This window comes from Cricetulus griseus, chromosome 2 (genome assembly GCF_003668045.3).
Source record: "Cricetulus griseus strain 17A/GY chromosome 2, alternate assembly CriGri-PICRH-1.0, whole genome shotgun sequence".
NCBI lineage: Eukaryota > Metazoa > Chordata > Mammalia > Rodentia > Cricetidae > Cricetulus > Cricetulus griseus.
In genome coordinates this window covers 281349839-281369609 of record NC_048595.1, presented here as the reverse complement: position 1 = coordinate 281369609, position 19771 = coordinate 281349839, and the positions used below count along the sequence as shown (strand labels likewise).

At 43.0% G+C, this 19771-nt stretch overlaps 1 protein-coding gene across 1 annotated transcript; it reads right to left on the bottom strand.

The window, feature by feature from the left end:
- Nucleotides 1-5435: 5435 nt before the first annotated feature.
- On the bottom strand, nucleotides 5436-18188 carry Iyd (iodotyrosine deiodinase). Its single transcript, XM_027400992.2, has 5 exons — nucleotides 17939-18188; nucleotides 13454-13645; nucleotides 12436-12595; nucleotides 9044-9200; nucleotides 5436-6951 (listed from the first exon to the last, which is right to left on the bottom strand). Exons 1-5 carry the CDS (start codon nucleotides 18102-18104, stop codon nucleotides 6769-6771), a joined length of 858 nt encoding a protein of 285 aa, XP_027256793.1. The 5' UTR covers nucleotides 18105-18188; the 3' UTR covers nucleotides 5436-6768.
- Between the last annotated feature and the right edge of the window lie 1583 nt (nucleotides 18189-19771).

The window sequence follows — 19771 nt, the reverse complement described above, 5'->3', positions numbered from 1 at the left end:
TTTTATTTTTCATCTCTTTGGTGATCCTGATGTTTGCTTGCTCATTAAGTGATTTATACATCGCAAGCTGCCTCCAAGACAAAGTGGGATGAAAACCAAATGCAAATGACTAGAAAGAGAAGCCAGGGTAAACACAAACCAATGGTCTCAATGGCTACATTTGAGCTGCCCAGGGTGCCCCACCTTGGCTCAAAGCAGTGTCCAGGCCACCCTCACAAGGATGTGTGGGTAGCTGGGGGCCAAAACCTCTTCATACTTCCTTCTTTGCCTTTTAAATTAAAGATCAATGTGACCTTGGGGGTAGAAGTGGGTCTCTGTTAGTTCTTGGAGTGACCAATATTCTTACACTATCCCAGCTGGGCTCCTATTACAACTGTGAATCCATGGTCCCCCAGGTTGGTTCTGATACATGAGGGTTAAGGTCATTTGCAGAAGAAATTTCTGGAGTTGTGGGTCTGATCATAACTGGGAGTCTGTGTTCGGCTTTTGCCAGTTCAGACAGTGTGGGAAAGGCCCTTGTTAGTGTGAGTTTATGCTCAGCTTTCTTCCCTGGGACAGAACCTATGGAAACACAACTCAGAAGGTTGTTTTGACAATAGCTAGTTCCTCTTAGTCATGTTTGATGCAGTCAGTAGTGGGGTCTCAAATGCTGGTGGGTTGATGACCTTAGACCAGTGGTTCTCAACCTTCCTAATCCTGTGACCCCTTAATACAGTTCCTCATGTTGTTGTGACCCCCAAAACTAAAATTATTTTTGTTGCTACTTCATAACTGTGATTTTGCTACTGTTGTGAATTGTAATTTAAATATCTGATTTGTAGGATAATTGATATGTGACTCCTGGGAAAGAGTCATTCAACATCCCCCACAAAGGTCACAACCCACAGGCTGATAACCCTTACCTTAGACAACTCACAGCACTTTATTTGTTCAGGCATTCAACATGCAGACATGTAACAAACCCATTGCCCTAAACATTAGAGATATAGAGATGAACGCATTGAAGGCTCATATATATTTTTAAAGATTTTATTTATTAAGTATACAGTCTTTTGCCTGTATATGTCCTGCAGGTCAGAAAAGGTCACCAGATCTCATTCAAGGTGGTTGTGAGCCACCATGTGGTTGCCAGGAATTGAACTCAGGACCTCTGGAAGAGCAGTCAGTGCTGTTAACCTCTGAGCCATCTCTCCAGGCCCCTGAAGGCTCATATTTTAAAGTCTTGATCTCAACAAATGAGCTATGGAAAGGCAGTAGAACCTTTAACTAATGACAAGAAGGTCTTTGAGTCACTGAGGATGTCCCCTTGACAGGACTAGTGGAACACATTTTCTTTATTTTTTTTCCTTCCTGGCCATGAGGAAATCACTTTGCTGTGTTGTGCTTATCCTCCCAGAGTACTAGCGGAGGCCTGCAGACAATGGCTGGACACTGGGAGTCCATGATGAAGTCAGTTACCATGGGTATGTGTTTGCTGGACAGAAAGCTGACTTAACACAGAAGAACCAAGCAGTCAGTCAAATGCTTCCCAAGGGGTCACAATTGAGCTGAAACATGGCTGTTAGGAAGCAGCTAGCTACAACAACGTCTAGAATAGGAGCCTTTGAGATAGAGTGAGTATCTAGTACAGAGTTCCGTCATGGGGCTGAGGGTTACACACACACACACACACACACACACACACACAGACACACACACAGACACAGACACACACACAGACACAGACACACACACAGACACAGACACACACACAGACACAGACACACACACAGACACACAGACACACACACAGACACACACACACACACACACACACACACGAGTTCACAAGGGAGCCTGCCTCCATACTGGATACTGTGCGTACTAGAAACAGACACAAGACACCTGGACCAGAGCAAAGATTTTGTTTTTCACAGTATCACGTGAGTGGCATTGCTTCTTCACACCCCTTTGCCATGGACAATATTTGGAGGTAGAAGCAGTAAGGTTTACTAATGGGTTTGGATGTTGAGGGGTGAGGGAATGATTGGAATTTAAGATGCTTTCTAAACTGGGACCCCAAGAAAAGGAGTGTGAACTGATAGTCCTGGGAAGGGCGGATGACTTAAAAGTACTACTTTGAACAGGGGAAATTGATGACTGAAAGATGTCTAGGGAAAGGGTATGGAAAGCAGTCTAGTAGGAAAGTGTGGGGTTTAGGAGCAAGGTCCAAAGTTGGAGGTTCACTTGGTAAACAGGCCCTTGGTTGATGCAAGATCTAGACCCTCCAAAGACTGATGTGTCCACTAGAGATTGCTGTCTGTGCTTTCCTCCTTTCCTGGACAGCAGAATCCCTTGCAGCTACTGTTAAATACAGATCCCTGTCGTCTGTTTCATTGGAAATATTGTGATCCAATAGATAGGTAGATGGATGAGAAGAGAGATGGATAATAGATTGATTTTTCTGCATACATTTAATGTACACACAATATTTTTGAAGACTTACCATGCTGCCGGAATTGAGCTTATTTGTGAAAGTTGAGGCCATAGCAGTCTCTGTGGTTATGAGACAAGGGCAAGGGAACCACTGAGTCTATTCCTGGTGGATTTTGTTCTGAATGTCTTCTTCGGAGCATGATGAGGGAAAAAAGAATTCGCTGTTTGTGTAAGCCACCATAGTTGGATTGTTTGTTACTTTTTAGCCATACTTTAGCTTCAAATAACCCCCTAAAAGCATATTCAATTGCCAAGGAAATCATGCTGTGAGACAAGGCCTGATGGGAAGTCCATCAGGCCTATTCTTGACTATTCCACTATTCTTGACAGGCTGTACCCCTGTCAAGTGAGTAATGCTAAGTATAAAAAGGGTTTTGAGACTCCAAGTTGGATCTCTTGCTCTCATCTGTGATGTCCTAGCCATGTTACTACACACAAAAAGATTCCCATGAAACATGCCTTGGCCTGTAGAACTTTGAGTCAAAGAAACTTTCCTTGTTTATAGATGGCCCCACCTTTGATATTTTGTTATAGCAGCACAATATAAATTAAAACTGACACGCATATTATTAATATATAAATTTTAAATAAAATAAAATTAATCTCCTTGGGGAAGAGTAACTTAGATAAACACTTTATTAATTCAAGCTGAACAAGAAAAATTTTGTTAACTCTTGAGTTTCTTAAAAATGTCCAACACCGGAGGTCTAGAGACATGGCTCAGCAGTTAAAAGTGCTTGTTGCTTTCCCAGCGAACCCAAGGTCCTAGCACTCATGTCAGGTGGTTCACAACTACCTGTAACTCCAGCTCCTGGGGCCAAATGACCTCTACTGAACTCTGAAGCTACCTGTACACACACACACACACACACACACACACACACACACACACACACACACACCCCAAAACAAATTAAAATCATTTTTCAATTTTCCAACTCTTTGTATCAATGCATTATATTTGAATTTTTAGCATTTCAAATAATTAGCATGATAGCTTACATCTAATTATGCCATTTTCATGTACTTTTTAATTTATTTTGAGAGGGTGTCTTACTGTTGCCTACATTGGCCTCAAACCTAAGGATTCTCTCTTTAGTAGCTGAGATTACAGGTGTGTACCACCATGCCTTGGAATTCTCATCTACTCAAACATCTCTACTAATTCTAATAAAGTTATAATGCATCTGTTTAAATATTGTTGATGATCTATGTCAGGTTTCCTTCTACCTCTCTGTCAGAACTACAACCCAACCAAAACCACCACCACTACCACTATCACTACAACCACCACCATCATGTTCCAAACTGGAAGTTCTGCCTGGTTTATGCCACTTCTTGCATGACCTCATGGGCTCCAGTTGTCTGCAGACACTGCTCACATATTTCCATGTTGCTTTAAAGACACTCCAGTGCTGTTGCATTTGATGCTGAGCCACAGTTCTCAGGTCATGACACATGCCACTCCCCTTCATGTGACTTTTTAGAAACTCTTGAGAGTGTGGTTATAGCATTTCACATTCCATCAGCACTACTGTGTTTAACTTGGCCACACTGCTGCTTGGACACTGTCCCCTCCTGAGTATCCCCAGCACGTTCTCCACACCAGCTGAGACCACCCAGAAGATGTTGGCTGCTCTCTCCACTCTGCTTTTAGTGTGGGAGGTGGGAACACCATGGAGGCAGAGCTGGTGTCACTTTGTTCTAATCTCTCACCTTTAGTACTTCTGTGTAGATTGGCAATGGTATATTTCATAATTCTATATTTTCCATAATTCACCCCAAATAATAAGGGATACTCTGTAGGTAGCTGGAAAATTGCCATTATGTTTCTTGTCCCTCTAAGGCAAAATATCCACTGATAACCATATTTCTACCAGTTAGAAGTATTCCTTAAAAATTTAAAATACTCTAAAAAATAGCTTTTCTATTTGAATGTTCTTCAAAAACTCAAATCAGAGACATCAGTTGGTGAAACATCTTTCTGATGAATAACCACCCCTATTTGTCACGTGGCTTAAGGTGGAGCACACATTGGTATTTGAGCATGTGCAATATCCACCTCCCCCAACTTCACTTATCAGAGAAAACACTTTCTCTTCCAAAAGGAGCAACTAAGGAACAGGTAAGGGACTGTCCTCAGTGCTCCTGAGATGGAAATTTAACCAAAACAATGTATATGGTCTACCTATCTTTGGAAGATAGTAGCAAGCTTGCCCTATCCCACTCCTCCCATAAGTACCACAAGCTTCTTCTTTGTCTTTGCAATAAGTTGTATATGTGGTGCATGGTCCCTGAGTACTTTGCCATGTGTCATACAAGTACTGTCTATCAACACCAAAACCACAGAGCTCCCTAGCTAGTCACTACCACCACCACCACCCCTATCCACCACCATCACCACCATCACCACCATCACCACCACTATCCACCATCACTACAACCACCACCACCATCATCACCTCCATTATCCACTAGTACCACCATGACCATTACCACCACTACCCACCGCCACCACCATTATAATGTCCCAAATTCCCCAAAAGACATCTGCCAAAGCCCTTTCCAAAGGTATATCTTTGTGATTTTGTTGAACACGAGAAACCAGGATCATGTATCTTTAGGGACAATGATAGGAAAACAACTAGCTAGCTCCCTGCAATGCTGTTTGCTTGAAGACTCACTCGTTCCATTCCTGTGGAACCTTGGCTTTCTTCATCCTCTCTAGTGGCTGTATACTTGATCAGTCACACTGAGGACTCTCTACCTTCACCATCTCATGCCTAGCTCCCCTGTATGGGGGCTAGGAGGAAGTCTACAAAAGTCCTTTTTGCATCTCAGTTTTTCTCAGTAGAACAGATGAAAATAGCACCAAAGAATTTTTAAGCTCCATTTCCAGACCTTAGAAAAAGGTGGTGTGTGTGTGCACGCGCACGCTTATTTATACTGTGACAACAAAGTGTGCTTATTATTCTGATATTTGAAACTCAGAGAAACTTTGTCCAATACAACAATAAGATGTACATCATTCGGTTCCCATTCTCACCCACCAGAATCTACTAAAGTCACAATTAAAAGAAATGTCATTTCAGTAATGCCCCAGGGACACTTACTTGTCACAAGTGAGGGGAGGGAAAGCACATGTAGAGCAAACTGAAGATATGTGCAGATGTTGGGAACTTGTAGCTATATCAAAGGACCTCAAGGCTGAAGGTGTCGGTTCCTGTAAGTCTAATTCTATTTCAGAGCACAGAAAGGCCATCCTCCTCCCTGACTCGAGGGGGTACCAGCTTTCTCTCACTAATGATCTAGCTAAGGCACAAAGAAGAAAAGGAGGAATAGCAGGGAGAAAAGGACAACAGGAAGAGGAAAATGGGGAGGAAGAGGAAGATGCCATGGTAATGACACAGAGGTAAGTAGACTAGCTGGATGGAGAATTGCCCAAACAACAACATAAAGACATGTACACCAGGCCCCTGGGAGAGGATGGGTGATTGGCTAGCTCTGGTAGGTCCTGCTGGAGACCTGTGGCCAGGGAAGTCCCAAAGAGTATTGCTGTTACCTGAAGAAAAGGTAAGTGTGTTTCATGAGAACAAGCAGGAAGGAGATGCTGTGTGTGGTGAAAACACTATCTCTGGAAAACTGAAACTGCTTTATGGTGGTTGCCAACTCCTTCACCATGGGCAATTTTAAGACATAACTGGTTTAATAATTTGTTTCATAATTCAAGAATATTTAACTACCAGGTTCTATGTGCTAATAATATAAGCCATGCAGTTCATCATGTTCAGATAACTGCCAGCTAGATCATGGCATGTAGACACGCCCCCTGGTTCCATAAGTATTATAATTTAGTGACTTTAATGATTTTTCACTCAAGACTGAATTTCCATGAACTTCAATGGTAGAATAGGTCTCAATGGCACACTCGTAGTCTTGAAGCCACCAGGAAGCAGAGGGTCAGAAGAAATCATTGAGGAGGTAACTCTTCGAACTATAGTAAATTTTCAAGTGTGACTTCTCTGTGTGAATTTTTTTTTAGTAAATGAAAAAAAATCACCTACAATTTTGTAGAGGAGTTAATGTGTACCTGACCCTTGACCTCTTGCCCCACGTGTTCACTAAAACAGTTATATTTACTGGACGGAAAGTTTTAGAATGTGGGAAGATATCAGGACATAAGAAGTGCCTTCCCTGTGCACCTGTCTGCAGAGGAGACCTGATTCAGAGAGCAAGAGGAGCCAGCAGACCCAGGGGGGAGAAGCAAGTGCCATTCCAGCACAGGTTGGCTTGCTACACTGTCACCATGATCTGGTCCAGAGCTTTCCGCTTGAGGTCAGGCACTGTGGCCTCTCTGCTGGGGTACCCCACAGGAAGCAACATCAGCAGCTTCTCATGTGAGGGGCGGCCCAGGAGAAGCCTCAGACGAGAACCACAGTTGAGGGGAGTGGTAGTGACGGTCACTAGCCCTGCATTCTGAAACAGGAGAGAACAAACAAGCATTTTAACATCAGGTGAAACCACAGCTCTTTCTCTAGCCCTGGGCCGTTCTCATCCTTCCTACTCCTGCTCACTTGATTTCTTGCTGAAGTTGGGTGGCAATGAGGCTGCCAGCTCAGGTATTGCACTGTGAACCTTGCCTGTGCTCTTCCACCTGCTGCCTCTTTAGACAAGCATCAGGAAACATCTGCAAGAATAACATCTTATTTTCCAATGATGCTTGAGCAATAGGAATGGCTGTTATATGGAAATAACTTTGGAGAATGTAACTATTCTTAAAGAGTGACAAGGATAAGCATAGGATCTAGTCTGTACCTTGTATCTGACCATAGAGCAACAGCGGTCTGACAGCACTGTCCACAGCCTAGTCTGCTATAATTTTCCTGATAGATGTTCGTTCCAGAATTCCAGTTACCCATCTGACTATAATTTGTTATTAATAGTCTTAATAGTAACATATGAACCCATATATTTACAGGGGTCTGGAGTGAATTGCTATGGGCTCTCCTGAAGTCTAACACGTATCATCCTATATCTTCATCCATAAAAAACATATAGTGCCTCAGGAGATCAGACAATCAGTGAAGTAATTGCCTTGCAAGCCTGAGGACCTGGGTTCAACCTTGCAGAGCCCATAAAATAATAAAAACCAAGGCATGATGACACATTCCGGGGAAGTAGAGATAGATGTATCTGTACAAACATACTGTGCCAGCTAGGCCCCTCCCCAACTGTTCCCCCTCCTATCCACGCTTCACCAGTCACCTGGCCACCTTGAAGCCCGAGCCAGGAGCTACCTCTGGTTTTATGTATGGCCATCCCACACCACTGAGTTGCCGTGCTGGGGAACAGGTTCCAGGAACAGTTTTCTCTCTTCCCTCAGTCATAAACTATCTTAGAATTCTGGGAAACTAGAAAACAACAAGCTCAACAGGAAAGCCAGTCTGACCAGCCCCTTGAAGAGACCAAGGGAAAGGGGCTGGCACCAGGCTTGCCCTACTTCTTCCAGAGCCTAAATCAACTACAGTGCCCTATGGCCTGACACTATCCCAAGTCACCTTTATTTATCTGCCTACAGTGTCAGGAGGGAAAGCAAAAGCCAGGCTCTTCAGGGTGGTTTGAGAAGCAGCAACAGCCAAATGTTGTAAGGTGTCAGACATAAGCCATGTCTTTCTCAGAGATGACAAGGAACCTCATCTACACGAAATTGACCCTTCCTTCAAAGTGGGACCACTCTGTCTTAAAATACTGTTTGTTGCATTAATTTGTATGTTTAGCATCTCTCCCTCATCTCTCTCGTGAACCCTGAGTCTCCCTCAAATGAACTGTTAAGGAGCTAGCTAATCCTGGTGTCTCCCACAGATGTCACAGGGTTTGAGAGGCAGAACGCGCCTCTGCTCCATTTCATATTTGCAGTAAAGAAGTTTGTAAGCACATGGCCTTCTCTCTGAGGCAACACAGCATAGAGAACCTCTCAAGGAAGGAGCAATGAGCCTGGTGGCTGCTTAATCATGCCACCAGCCTTGAAAGGGGCAGTATGCCTATGAGAGGAATGAATGGCTGAGAGTTTCTTCTGGCTTTCTTCTCGTATGACTGCTCATCCCTCAAGCTACATGCTATTTATGGAAGAAAGCAAACCCAACAGCACTTCCGACCCTGAGATATTGCAAGTGAATTTCCAGGGAGAATTTAAGCTTGCAGATACCCATCAATCCAGGTTTCCAGGGTTTGTTGTCAATCAGCTATCTTTCCCAGGATCTCAATTTTAGAAAAACAATTCCCAAATGACCTCTAAATGGAAACTGGTCTGAAACAACGGTTCTCAACCTGTGGGTCATGAGCCCCCCAAAGACCACTGGAAAACACAGATATTTATGTTATGATTCATATCAGTAGCAAATTACAGTTATGAAGTAGCAGTGAAAATAATTTTATGGTTGGGGGTCACTATAACATGAGGATCTGTGTTAAAAAGGGTTGCAGCATTAGGAAAACTGAGAACCACTGTGCTAAAGCCACTCTTGGTCCCGTGTCTTGTCTCCCTTGGGCCTATGGGAGGGCAACATACCTGCAGTGCAGCCAGCAGGATGCCACAGGCAATGGACACGCTGATCTCATTGTAGTAGTGGACCTTTTTCTTTCCATTTACAGCAAATCCGTGGACTTGTTTGAAAATGAGAATCAGAACTGGGGCCGTGTCCAGGTACTCCTTAACCCAATTGGTTCTGGAGGGGTAGAGAGATTCAGGAGAATGTTTACTCTGAATTTTTTGGTTTTTCCCTCCCTTTTTAAAAACTAAACTACCTTAGCTTACCTACAATTCTTTTCTTTTCTTTTTTTTTTTTTTAAGACAGGGTTTTTCTGTGTAACAGCTCTGGTGTCCTGGAACTAGCTCTGTAGACCAGGCTGGCCTTGAACTTACAGAGATCCACCTGCCTCTGCCTCCCAAGTTCTGGGATTAAAAGTATGAGTCACTATTGCCTGGCCTGCAATTCTTAAATACACATTTATTTGTCTTTTCTATTTAAATTGGAACAGACTGGATTTTAATTTTTTTACCACATTCATTTTTCTATAAGGTTAATGAAGGTGATAAACATATATTAGTGTGTGGCCAGCATGACAAAGCATGCAAAATGTTGAAAGAGACAAAGATCCCATAGCCTTAGATCTCCAAGCTGCTACTCAGCAAGGTGAAGCCAGTGGGGTGCTACTAAAGAATTGGATAACAAGTGAATCGGAGCACTCCAAAAGCAAAGTTTTGATTTGGAAAAGCACATTGGAAGCCACAAAAAATGGACTTCAGTTGCCCTCCTAACAGAGAGGGAGAACATTAATTATTTAGATCAACTCTTGGAGCAGAGTAGCTGGCTACATTCTCCCTGCCACTGCCTTGCTTATAAAACCTGCTCCTATGCTCCGTCTCGAATGGTCATCGTGAGGGTGAAGCAAATTAAAATGGAAATGGCTTTCACTAATACAAGCATCACACTTTGAAATCACAGAGATGCTGATAGAAAAGGAGGACCTTGTTTAATCACTGTCTGCACTCACTGCATTTCTAGCATTCAGCAGTCACCAACGATGACACACTCTGCCTTCAGGCCATGGCCAGGCCCAGCAATTGTTCTCCACTGTGCACAAGTGAGCTGAATGCTACCAAGAGCTGCCTGTGCCCCAGTCTGCATGCTGCTATGTAAATTGCATTATGTCTTTGACATTTTCCTGGTTTAAGATTCTGATCATATTCATAAGGATCAAAATTAACCTTAAAATATTTATTTTTATTTTATGGATATTAGTGTTTTGAATGTGTGCATGTATATAATACCATGTGCATACCTGATGCCCAGAGAAGCCAAAAGAGGACACTGGATATCCTGGGACCACAGTTACAGACCACTATGAGCTGCCGTGTGGATGCTGGGAGCCAAATTCAGGTCCTTTGTAAGAGCAGCAAGTGCTCTTACCCACCTAGTCCTTTCTCCAGACCCGAATAAAATTTAGAAGTGTATAAAATATATGGAGAATAGAGGTAAATGCTACAAAATTTGAAAAGATTTGAGGAAGATTAAGTAGCGTGCCTATATTCTAAGGCAAGTTGATTATTCAAAAATATTTTTGTATTTAGTCTGCCTAAGCATACCTTATCAATGTGTCTTTTTTGCTTAGTCTTGGGTAATTCAATTTTATACTAATACATTAAGATATATTAGATCAAATAAAAAGCTACAAGGAGCAAGGACTCCTGAGAGTCGGCTTTTTCAGGTCTGGGTTGAGGGCTCCCCATCCCTGGAATGGTAAAGTTTGAAAGGTAAATTGGACCCACATTATAGAAAATACCAGCGATGGGTTCAAAGACAGTTGAAAAGGGTGACTGGGCACATTGTCCATTTTAGTGTGTGTGTGTGTGTGTGTGTGTGTGTGTGTGTGTGTGTGTGTGTGTGTGTGTGTTTGTGTGTGTATCTACATCTATGTGAGGGTATATATGTCTGTGCATGTGTGCCTCTATATACATATTGTTGGTTAAGCAACTCTAACTTAATTGTATTCTCAAGGGGTACTTGATTTGTGTTACAGATTTATAAACAAAAAGTCTATAAACTGAGGAGAAAGGCAAACATAATTAAAATGCCGAGGGGTGGCAGCTACTTTGCACATATGGAAGGTATATGTAAGGATAATGGGCACAGAAGAGGGAACAATTCTGTCTCAGTGACGGGAAACGACCGGTGAGACAATTTCTGAAGGTACCGTGTACAGCTAGTCTAGTATTTCACTAGATGTAAAGCTCAAATTGAATTTTACTCATCCATTTCTTCCCAGGAATATACAGTAAGAGTTATAGTTTCATTGATAATACCCCACAGTTATCTGAGAACATGGTATGAAGGTATGCACTCCATAATACATCAGTTCTGGTTAAACATCTTAGAGAAAACGGTCCTCTCTCAATAATAGCAGGGCCAAGAGATTCATGTCTCCTTGCTCTTATTCCTGGGCTAGAAGTCCCAGCTCATCTCCAAGCTTGTGATTCACCATTCTTGTCAGTCACCTGTCACTGTGGGGTGTCAGAAGGCAGGAGATAGCACTTGTCACAGAAGGCCCACCTTGGGGAGATATTGGGATTAGGCCTCTCTGCATTCCAAGAGCTGAGCACTTGGGCTTGCCTTCCTTAGGACCTTCTGAGAGGTGAGAGCCAACATCCACCCACCTTGGCCCCTGTCACCCTGATTTCCACTCTGTTTTCTTTTGCAGGGAAGAGTCCACAGTTCTAACATATATTTGATAGCACAGATCTATTAAGCCCTTAATTAAAGCAAAACATGATTTCCTTCGCTCAAGATCTTGAAAAGCACGTCACAGTCTTATGTTCCAGACTGGTGGAAAGTGAAGTAATTCTTCAGTTTTTGCTAAGAAGTGATTGTTTCTGGGATAGACAGATGGCTGGGCAGTTAAGAGCTCTTTCTGCTACTCCAGGGGACCCAAGTTCAGGTTCCAGTGGCAACATCAGGCAGCTATTAAGCTCCTGTAACTCCAGCTCCAGGGGATCCAATACCTCTGACTGCTATGGGAACCTGCAAATACACAGCCCCCCCCCCCGCCACATACACATGCATAATCATAACTTAAAATATAGGAAAAATCTTTAAACAGTTTTAAAATAATTAAGAGAAACAATTATTTGTGTCAGAGCCTTTACAGAGGCCAGGCCTGACTTTTCACAACCACTTTAAAATAAAGTAACAAAACAAAACAGAAACAGGGTAAGATTTGGTCCATGCAGCCTGTAGGCATGTACTTAAATTCCACACTGAGCCATACTAATATGAAATTAATACGTCATCAAAATAAGATAATTAATCAAAACAATTTAAATCCCACAGACCCAGGGCCTGCAGCAGTAATTTCATACTTTAGAGGTCAAACCAAGCATTCCTAGATCCATCAGCCCTGTACCTCAGTTTCTTCAGGTCTGTGACCCATCGGTCTCCCATCCTCCTCTTGTAATTTATCTCCTCCTCCTCCTCGATGATCTCTCGGATCTTATGCTTCACATCTGGGTCCTTCACCACCACGAAGGTCCAGGGCTCAGTGTGGGCCCCACTTGGAGCTGTTCCTATTGCCCATTAAATTAAAATCAGCGTAAGACTAAAGACAAGCAGAAAACTGTTCATTAAGAGGAATGCAATAGCAGGTATTGTGGTGATGTGTGCACCTGTAATCCCATCCAGCGCTTGGGGGGTGTGTGCACGCGCGCGCGCACACACACACAGGGTTGGGGTAGTGATTGTTGCCTCTTAGGTAAAGGATACAACTGTCTAAGGCATTTGTGTTCTTGGCTGAGACAAACTATTCTCAATGACTTTTGGATTAGAGATGAATGTCAGTGGGTATGCAACAAGTGCCACACATGGACCTCAATGTGGCTTAGATAGGAGGACAGCAGCAGGGACAGTCACAGAGGAGTGTGCAGTTTCCCTCAGTGGAGATGTGAATTCATCTTGCTTCAGTTCACTTTACAAGTCCACCTAAGGAAACCTTGCTATTCTGTTAGTTCAGCCATGAACTAACAGCCATGAAAGACATGAAGTTTGTTTCCTGGGAGATAAACATATAAATATGAACTGAGTGTGGAGGAAGGGGCCTGCTTCAATGAGGGGAGAGATGTTCCTCCTGCAATGGATACTAACCTATTCAGAATTTTTAGTTTTAAACAGAAGTTCATATAATGTATTGACTTCAAAAGTTTTAAATTGTCGTCTCCCTCCCCTGCCCTCAAAAAATAAAAACAAGAGTCAAAATGTAGCAAGTAAAACTCCACACATTTCTGGCCATCACTAACAGTAGGAAAACCTTCATAAAGAAACACACCACTCCTGCTCTGTCTGCATGTACGGACTTCAGTGATGTTCCAACACTATCAAGGCATCAGGGAAGCTGCCATCCTCCAAGCCTCAGCATACAAATTACCAACCTGCTGCTTTGATGACGTTAGCAATGACTTCCATTGGGATTTGCTCGCTGCTGATAAACCTGACAGAGCGTCTCTTATTAAGGAGTTCATAGTATTCCTGAGATCTCGTCTTCATCTCCTGCTCTGGGTACCGGGTGTGAGAGAACGGGATATGCTCCACAGTCTCCTCTGACTCTTGCCATTCGTCAGCATCTGCAAATAAGAGACAGAAGCACAGCAAATTCAGCAACCTCCCTGGTCATTAAGTCATTGGGGGGGAAGGGAATAAAGTTCCAGGAAAGTCTATATGGTCATACAATGTCAAAATAACTGATTTTTTAAAAAGGGAAAATAAAAAGAAAATAGAGATCTATAGAATTTTGACCACTGATCATGACCAGCCTTTCAATTCTAGATCTGTTATACAAAGTAAAGGAAATTTTTGCCTACAATATATATATTCACATATCAAATGAAAGTTTCTGTTAAATGGCAGATTATTTGACACAATCTTCCATTTGGGTCACCAAATAAGGTGGTTTTTGCTTTATCAAAGCACTGGGCTGACAACATAGTAAGAAATTTCAAAGCCAAAAATGAAGGGAAAATATGGACCTAGAGAGATGAGCGCAGAGGCCTGTCTTTCCTGCTTGTATCTGCTAGTTCCTACAAGTCCAATTTCCATTTCCTGATCGTTGGCATGAAGGACAACCAAAATCAAAGTTGAATCAGGCTGGGACCCTCAAGTTACATCCTTTGAGAAAGTGTGGATTGCAAACACATCACTCATCTTTCAGGGCCTACGATATTTTTGGTGTGCCCTTCCTCTAACTCAGTGTTTCCTCTTGAAAGCACCCCAGCTGTCTAGCAGAAGCAAATGACAATATGTAAAGAATTTAAAACTTCCCAGTAATTCAACAATTCAATCCTGCACAAGGGAGAATGGAGTATCTTGAGCAAAAATTAGTAAAATCAATGTTTACAATAAGACAGGTGTCCTGATGCTCCAAGAATTCACAGGCTCAAAAGCGCAAACAGCTATGACATTATGCTTAGAGAACAAAACAAAACAGACTTATATAAGCCTCTAAAGTATTACTGAAAGAAGGATAAAAGGTGACATAGCAGAGATGAAAAATAGAATAGAATTATTTAGATTAAATTGCTTAGATAAAAGATAAGTGGATGGCAAGTCAGAAAAATAAAATCTAGGACAAAGAGGAAAAGACAGAAAACAGAAGAGCAGGGAAAACCAGATCCAGTTTATTTAGGACCCTAAAGAAAAGCAAGAAACAAATGAGTTCTAGAGTTATAGTGTCCTTGGTAGGGTGGGGACGAGGCTGTGAAGGAAACAGAGTTTGGAGAGAATACCAAAAGGCAGGCTCGTATCTATAGGCCTTTATGGTTCAATGCCTTGAGCCCACATGGTGGGAGGAGACAACTAGCTTCTCAGTTTGTCTTCTGACTTACATACATGCATAACACAGCATGCATATGCATGACAGAATGCATGCACACGCACACACAGAACCAGTAGCAAAATTACAGTTATGAGCTTAATTTTGTGACTGGGGATCACCATAAGATGAGACAGTGTACTAAAGGGCTGTAGCATTAGGATGGTTCAGAACCATTGAGTTAGAAGGAAATAAGTATGATGGAGAGTCATCACATCTACCTAGCTATCAATCAGTTCTAAACAACCCTGAGCATTGTCAGGTGTCCATCCACACTTTCCACAACAGTGACACTTTCCAACTATGTAAAGTTGATTCAGAAGACCGTGTGAGGAAGCGGTACAGGAGCAGCTGTTTGAATGACACCACCAGCCCTTAAGACCTAGTCATATTTACACAAGCTATAAGCAGCCCAGGGGCATGGCTGGTTTCCAAGTCCAAGGTAGCTAGCTCTCTTGATGCAGCCCTATGAATCCAGGAGCTGCATGAGGCTGCCCAGGGATAGCTGTTATCTCTGTCTGAGGCAAATAAGACACCCTGTCACATGCAGGGTTTTCCTGAGTGACTCTCCCAGGTGGTGCTCCGTGGGGCCACAATCCTACAGCCTCCTCTGGGGCAGAAGGTCCCAAGTCTATCTGGGGAATGAGGACCAAGAGAGCACAGAGAGTCTAGCCTAGGACCTCAGCAAACTCCTGTACAGACCACAGTGGAGAGCTAGCAGGGACCTCTAAAAACAAGTAGCACCACTTCTCTCTGTTCTTGAACTTCTGACTGCTCCCAGGAATGTGGCCTTGGAAGGGAAGAAAAAAAAACTCTGAGATTCTGTTTTCATTCCTCCTTTGTTCTAGACTTCTCTGTGCAAGAGCTACCCAGCAAAACAGCTCTATGCCTGGATCCTGGAAACAAACTTCCAGAGTCCCACCTGCCTAGGTGGGTGGTACCCTACTAGAGCCTCGGTCCCCTGCAATGGGGGATAATGGTGATGCCTACCTCATTGTATTACCGTGAAGATGAAGTGACCTCCACATATGACATGACACCAGCTGGCTCCACTATGCTATGTGAGAGTGTGCTATGTTCTGAGAGTCTCGTTGCTCATGTCTTCTTCTTTCCATAATACATCTCTCTACCATACTCCTCTTATCTTTGGGTGTCTCCCAAGTTCTGCCTTCAGCCTTAGTGAAGTCATTAGTTCTCCAACCCCCAAATGCCACCTCAATTGGCGCCATTCTGGCCAGAATCGCTCACCTAACATCATGAATATCTTGAATCTAGCATGCCTTCACATCATCCCCTTAACTGGGTCCTCCTCCCTCAACCACCGATGACACAGTCTGAACCACTTCCTCTGTCTTCTGCAATATCTAGAACCTGATGCTCCTTGTGGTAACTAAGGCATCCTCAGCCCTCCCACCATACCATGATTCTTCACCAAAGCTTAGAACAGGTATCTGTGTTAAGGGAAGTGCTTCCCTATTTACATTGTCTGACTTAGAAGTTTTGAACTTACAGTGTCACAGAACACAACCAGACATTTTCAGTGGAGCATTTGACACACCTCATGGGTATTTGATTGTAAGGGAGATGCTGTATCAGATGATTTGCCTCACTCCAAGTTTTTGCACATGCTTACTGGCTAGCTAAGCCATGGCGTTTGGCAGGCTAGGTATATCAGGTGCATTTTCAATTCGCAATATTCTTAACTTGCAACAGGCTTCTCAGGACATAACACCATTGCATATTGATGCATGTCTGTGAGGCTGATATTCTGAGTCGGGTGTCTTTCATCATATGACAATAAGAGGTACACACACACACACACACACACACACACACACACACACACACACACACACAGCAGGTAGCCTCTGGGGAGTGAAGACTCACTGAAAATTAAAAAGCTTCTTCTTCCAAATAGAATCTATTTCTCACACCCAGCTCAGGCAACATGTCTCCAATGTGCTGTGGAATAATCCTTCTGTACACTATGAGGATGTATTACTCTCATTGTTAACAAATAGCTGATTGGCCAATAGCTAGGCAGAAGGAGATGTGGTTGGTGAGCCAAACTGAGAGGATGCTGGGAAGAAGAAGGGAAGAATTGGGAGGAGTCTTGAGAAGACAAGGAGAGAATCAAGATGAATATGCCATGCTGAAAAAGGTACCACCATGTGGTAGTGTAAATGTGGGTTAATTTAAGTTATAAGAGCTAGTTAGTCACAAGCCTAAGCATTTATAATTAAGTCTTTGTGTGGTTATTTTGGGAGCCAGCTGGTGGGACAAAACTGACTGACTGGCAGGACAGAAAACTGCCTACACAAATGTTGACTGCTCAAGACTCTATGAGAACCCCCTTCCCTCTCTGTCTCTTTGATCACTTCTCTCTAGTGCAAGCCATAGCTAGCTCTCTCTTCCCCACCCCCTCACCTGCACATCCTCCCATCTTCTTGGAATCTCTCCCAAGCATTAAACCATAGATGTGGGGTTTCTACTCCTCTTCTGACATACCCACCCCTGCTGGTCACACCTGTTCACCCTCCAGGTCAGCTTTGTCCTTTCCCAAAGTCCCAACAGGTCCCCAAGTCTTCCCTAAACATCATTTACTAGTTCCACAGTGTTTGTCACTTTCCTTGTTTTATCTCATTCCCTAATGGACCTTTATTTTATGAGCTTGGAGGCTACTCTTGTCTCTAACCCTCAGGGTCTGGCATGATAAAATGCAGCTAATTCCCTAGACATGCCATTTTCTCAGTTTCAACATTCCTAATCAAAACCTGGCCTTGCTTACTACCACTCTAGACAGTAACCACCACCACCTAGAGAGAGACTGTATTTGCCAGAGGAGGGTCTGAGCTGGGAGAGACCTAAGCCTCCATGGCCTTAGACTACATAGCCATGTCCTGAGAGTGGACCCATGTTTATGACACATCCTTCTGCTTTCACAGGAGTGATGGTTTGACTGCGTGACTTGCTTTCTGTAGCCCTGGCATCAGTTTACACATCATAAGCATGCCTAGGGTGAAGCTCAGGTACTGCAATGGGTTGTTACCTTCTTCCTCGTGGAGGAAATCAGTGCTGTCTTTCAAGTCTTCATCCACCCAGGGGCGAGCTTGAGTCTCCTCCTTCTTTATCTCCAGGTTTCTGTCGGCATTTTTAAAGACCCATACAATCAAGATGCAGACAACTGCTACCAACACTGGAGTGAGGAGAAACATGGTCTGCAGTCTGGCCCGGAAGGTCAGCACACTCCCACACTGGCATTTATACAAACAGAGATGGCAGCAGGGAATGCTGGGAGTGGAAGAGGGGGGTGTGCCAAGAAAGGAGTAAAGTACACACTCTCAAACTCCATGGCGAATTTGCAAAGGAGCAAAGGTCATGGGCTCGTGCATTGGGATTTGGTCCTGCTCCAATGCATGCAGTTTTTAAAAGTGTGCACTTGCTCAATATATTCTCAGACATTAATCACCATGGCATGCGTTAAGCACTGCAATGTGCTAGATCTTGCTGGCAGTGGTTACAAAGGCATTTGACCTTTCTCCTATTTAACATTTCTCTCAGAGTGTCTTCAATCTGCCTGAAGCTAGGAAGTGCTCAGAGAGCTCACTTTTAAAAGAAGAGATTTATAAATATACATTCTGATGTTCTGAAAGAAAGTGTCCAGAAATAAGCAGTCAGAGTGCATTTTTAACTTCATATGTATGAGGTACTGGCCTGAGATGGCATTGTTTTTTAAACAACATCCATGCCAACACATGCAGCAGAGAAGAAAGACTCATGTTTTATGTTAGAGAAGAAAATTAATCTGGAAAAAGTGATGCAAAAGGTTAAAAATGACTATATCTAAACTTGAAGGTATTTTTTGTTTGTTTTCTTGCTTTTGTTTGGTCTTAGTTTTTATCTTTGCCTATGTCTTTACTATTCAGGCTGTCATAACAAAAATATCATTGACTGAGTGAGTTAAATAGCAAAATGTGTATCCCACAGTTCTAGAGATTGGGAAGTCCAAGCCCCAGGCGCCAGCATAATTTGTTCTTCCTGGCTTGTATATGGTTAAATTCTCCCATTGTCCTTACAACTGGGAGTGGGGAAAATCGGGTGGGGAGAGAACTGTTACTCACTGAAAACTTACTATATGGTTCCTACATACTTCACATACTAAATCAGAGATGCTTCACAAAAACCTCACACTGTAGATCTCACAGTTACCCCCATTTTCACTCAAATAGATGAAGCACAAGTAGGTCAGATAACATGCCAAAGGCCAATAGGAGATAAATGGACCATAAATAATCCCTCTCTATTTGCTGAAAAGGAGCCCATGTTGTGAACTTCTGCAGAATGGACAAGGACTCTTTTTAGATCACAGCCTGCAGTGTTGAACCTGCATGGGTCAAAGTGGGAAGTTAGAGACATGGAAGACGTGCTACATTTGTTTCTTCTGTCTTTGTTAAGGATGTACAGATGAGTTACATTTGTTTAACTATGTAAAGATGTGTTGCTCCTTCACCTTGCCTGCCTAAGGCACCTGATTGATCTAATAAAAATCTGAATGGTCAATAACTAGGCAGAGAGAGATAGTGGGGCTGGTGGGCAGAGGGAATAGGAGGCAAGAGAAGAAGGAAGAATGAAAAGAATGATGGAGAAAGAGGGACAAGCCCAGGGCCAGAAGTCAGGCAGCTGCCAGCTAGTCAGACACAGAGCAGAACATACAGAAAGAAAAGTAAAAAGCCCCAAGGTAAAACACAAATGAAGAGAAACAAGTTAATTTAAGTTATAAGAGCTAGTGAGACAAACATAAGATAAGACTGAGCATTCTAACTAATATAAAGTCTCCATGTCATGATTGGAGAGCTTATTGGTGACCCAAAAGAAAGCCTGC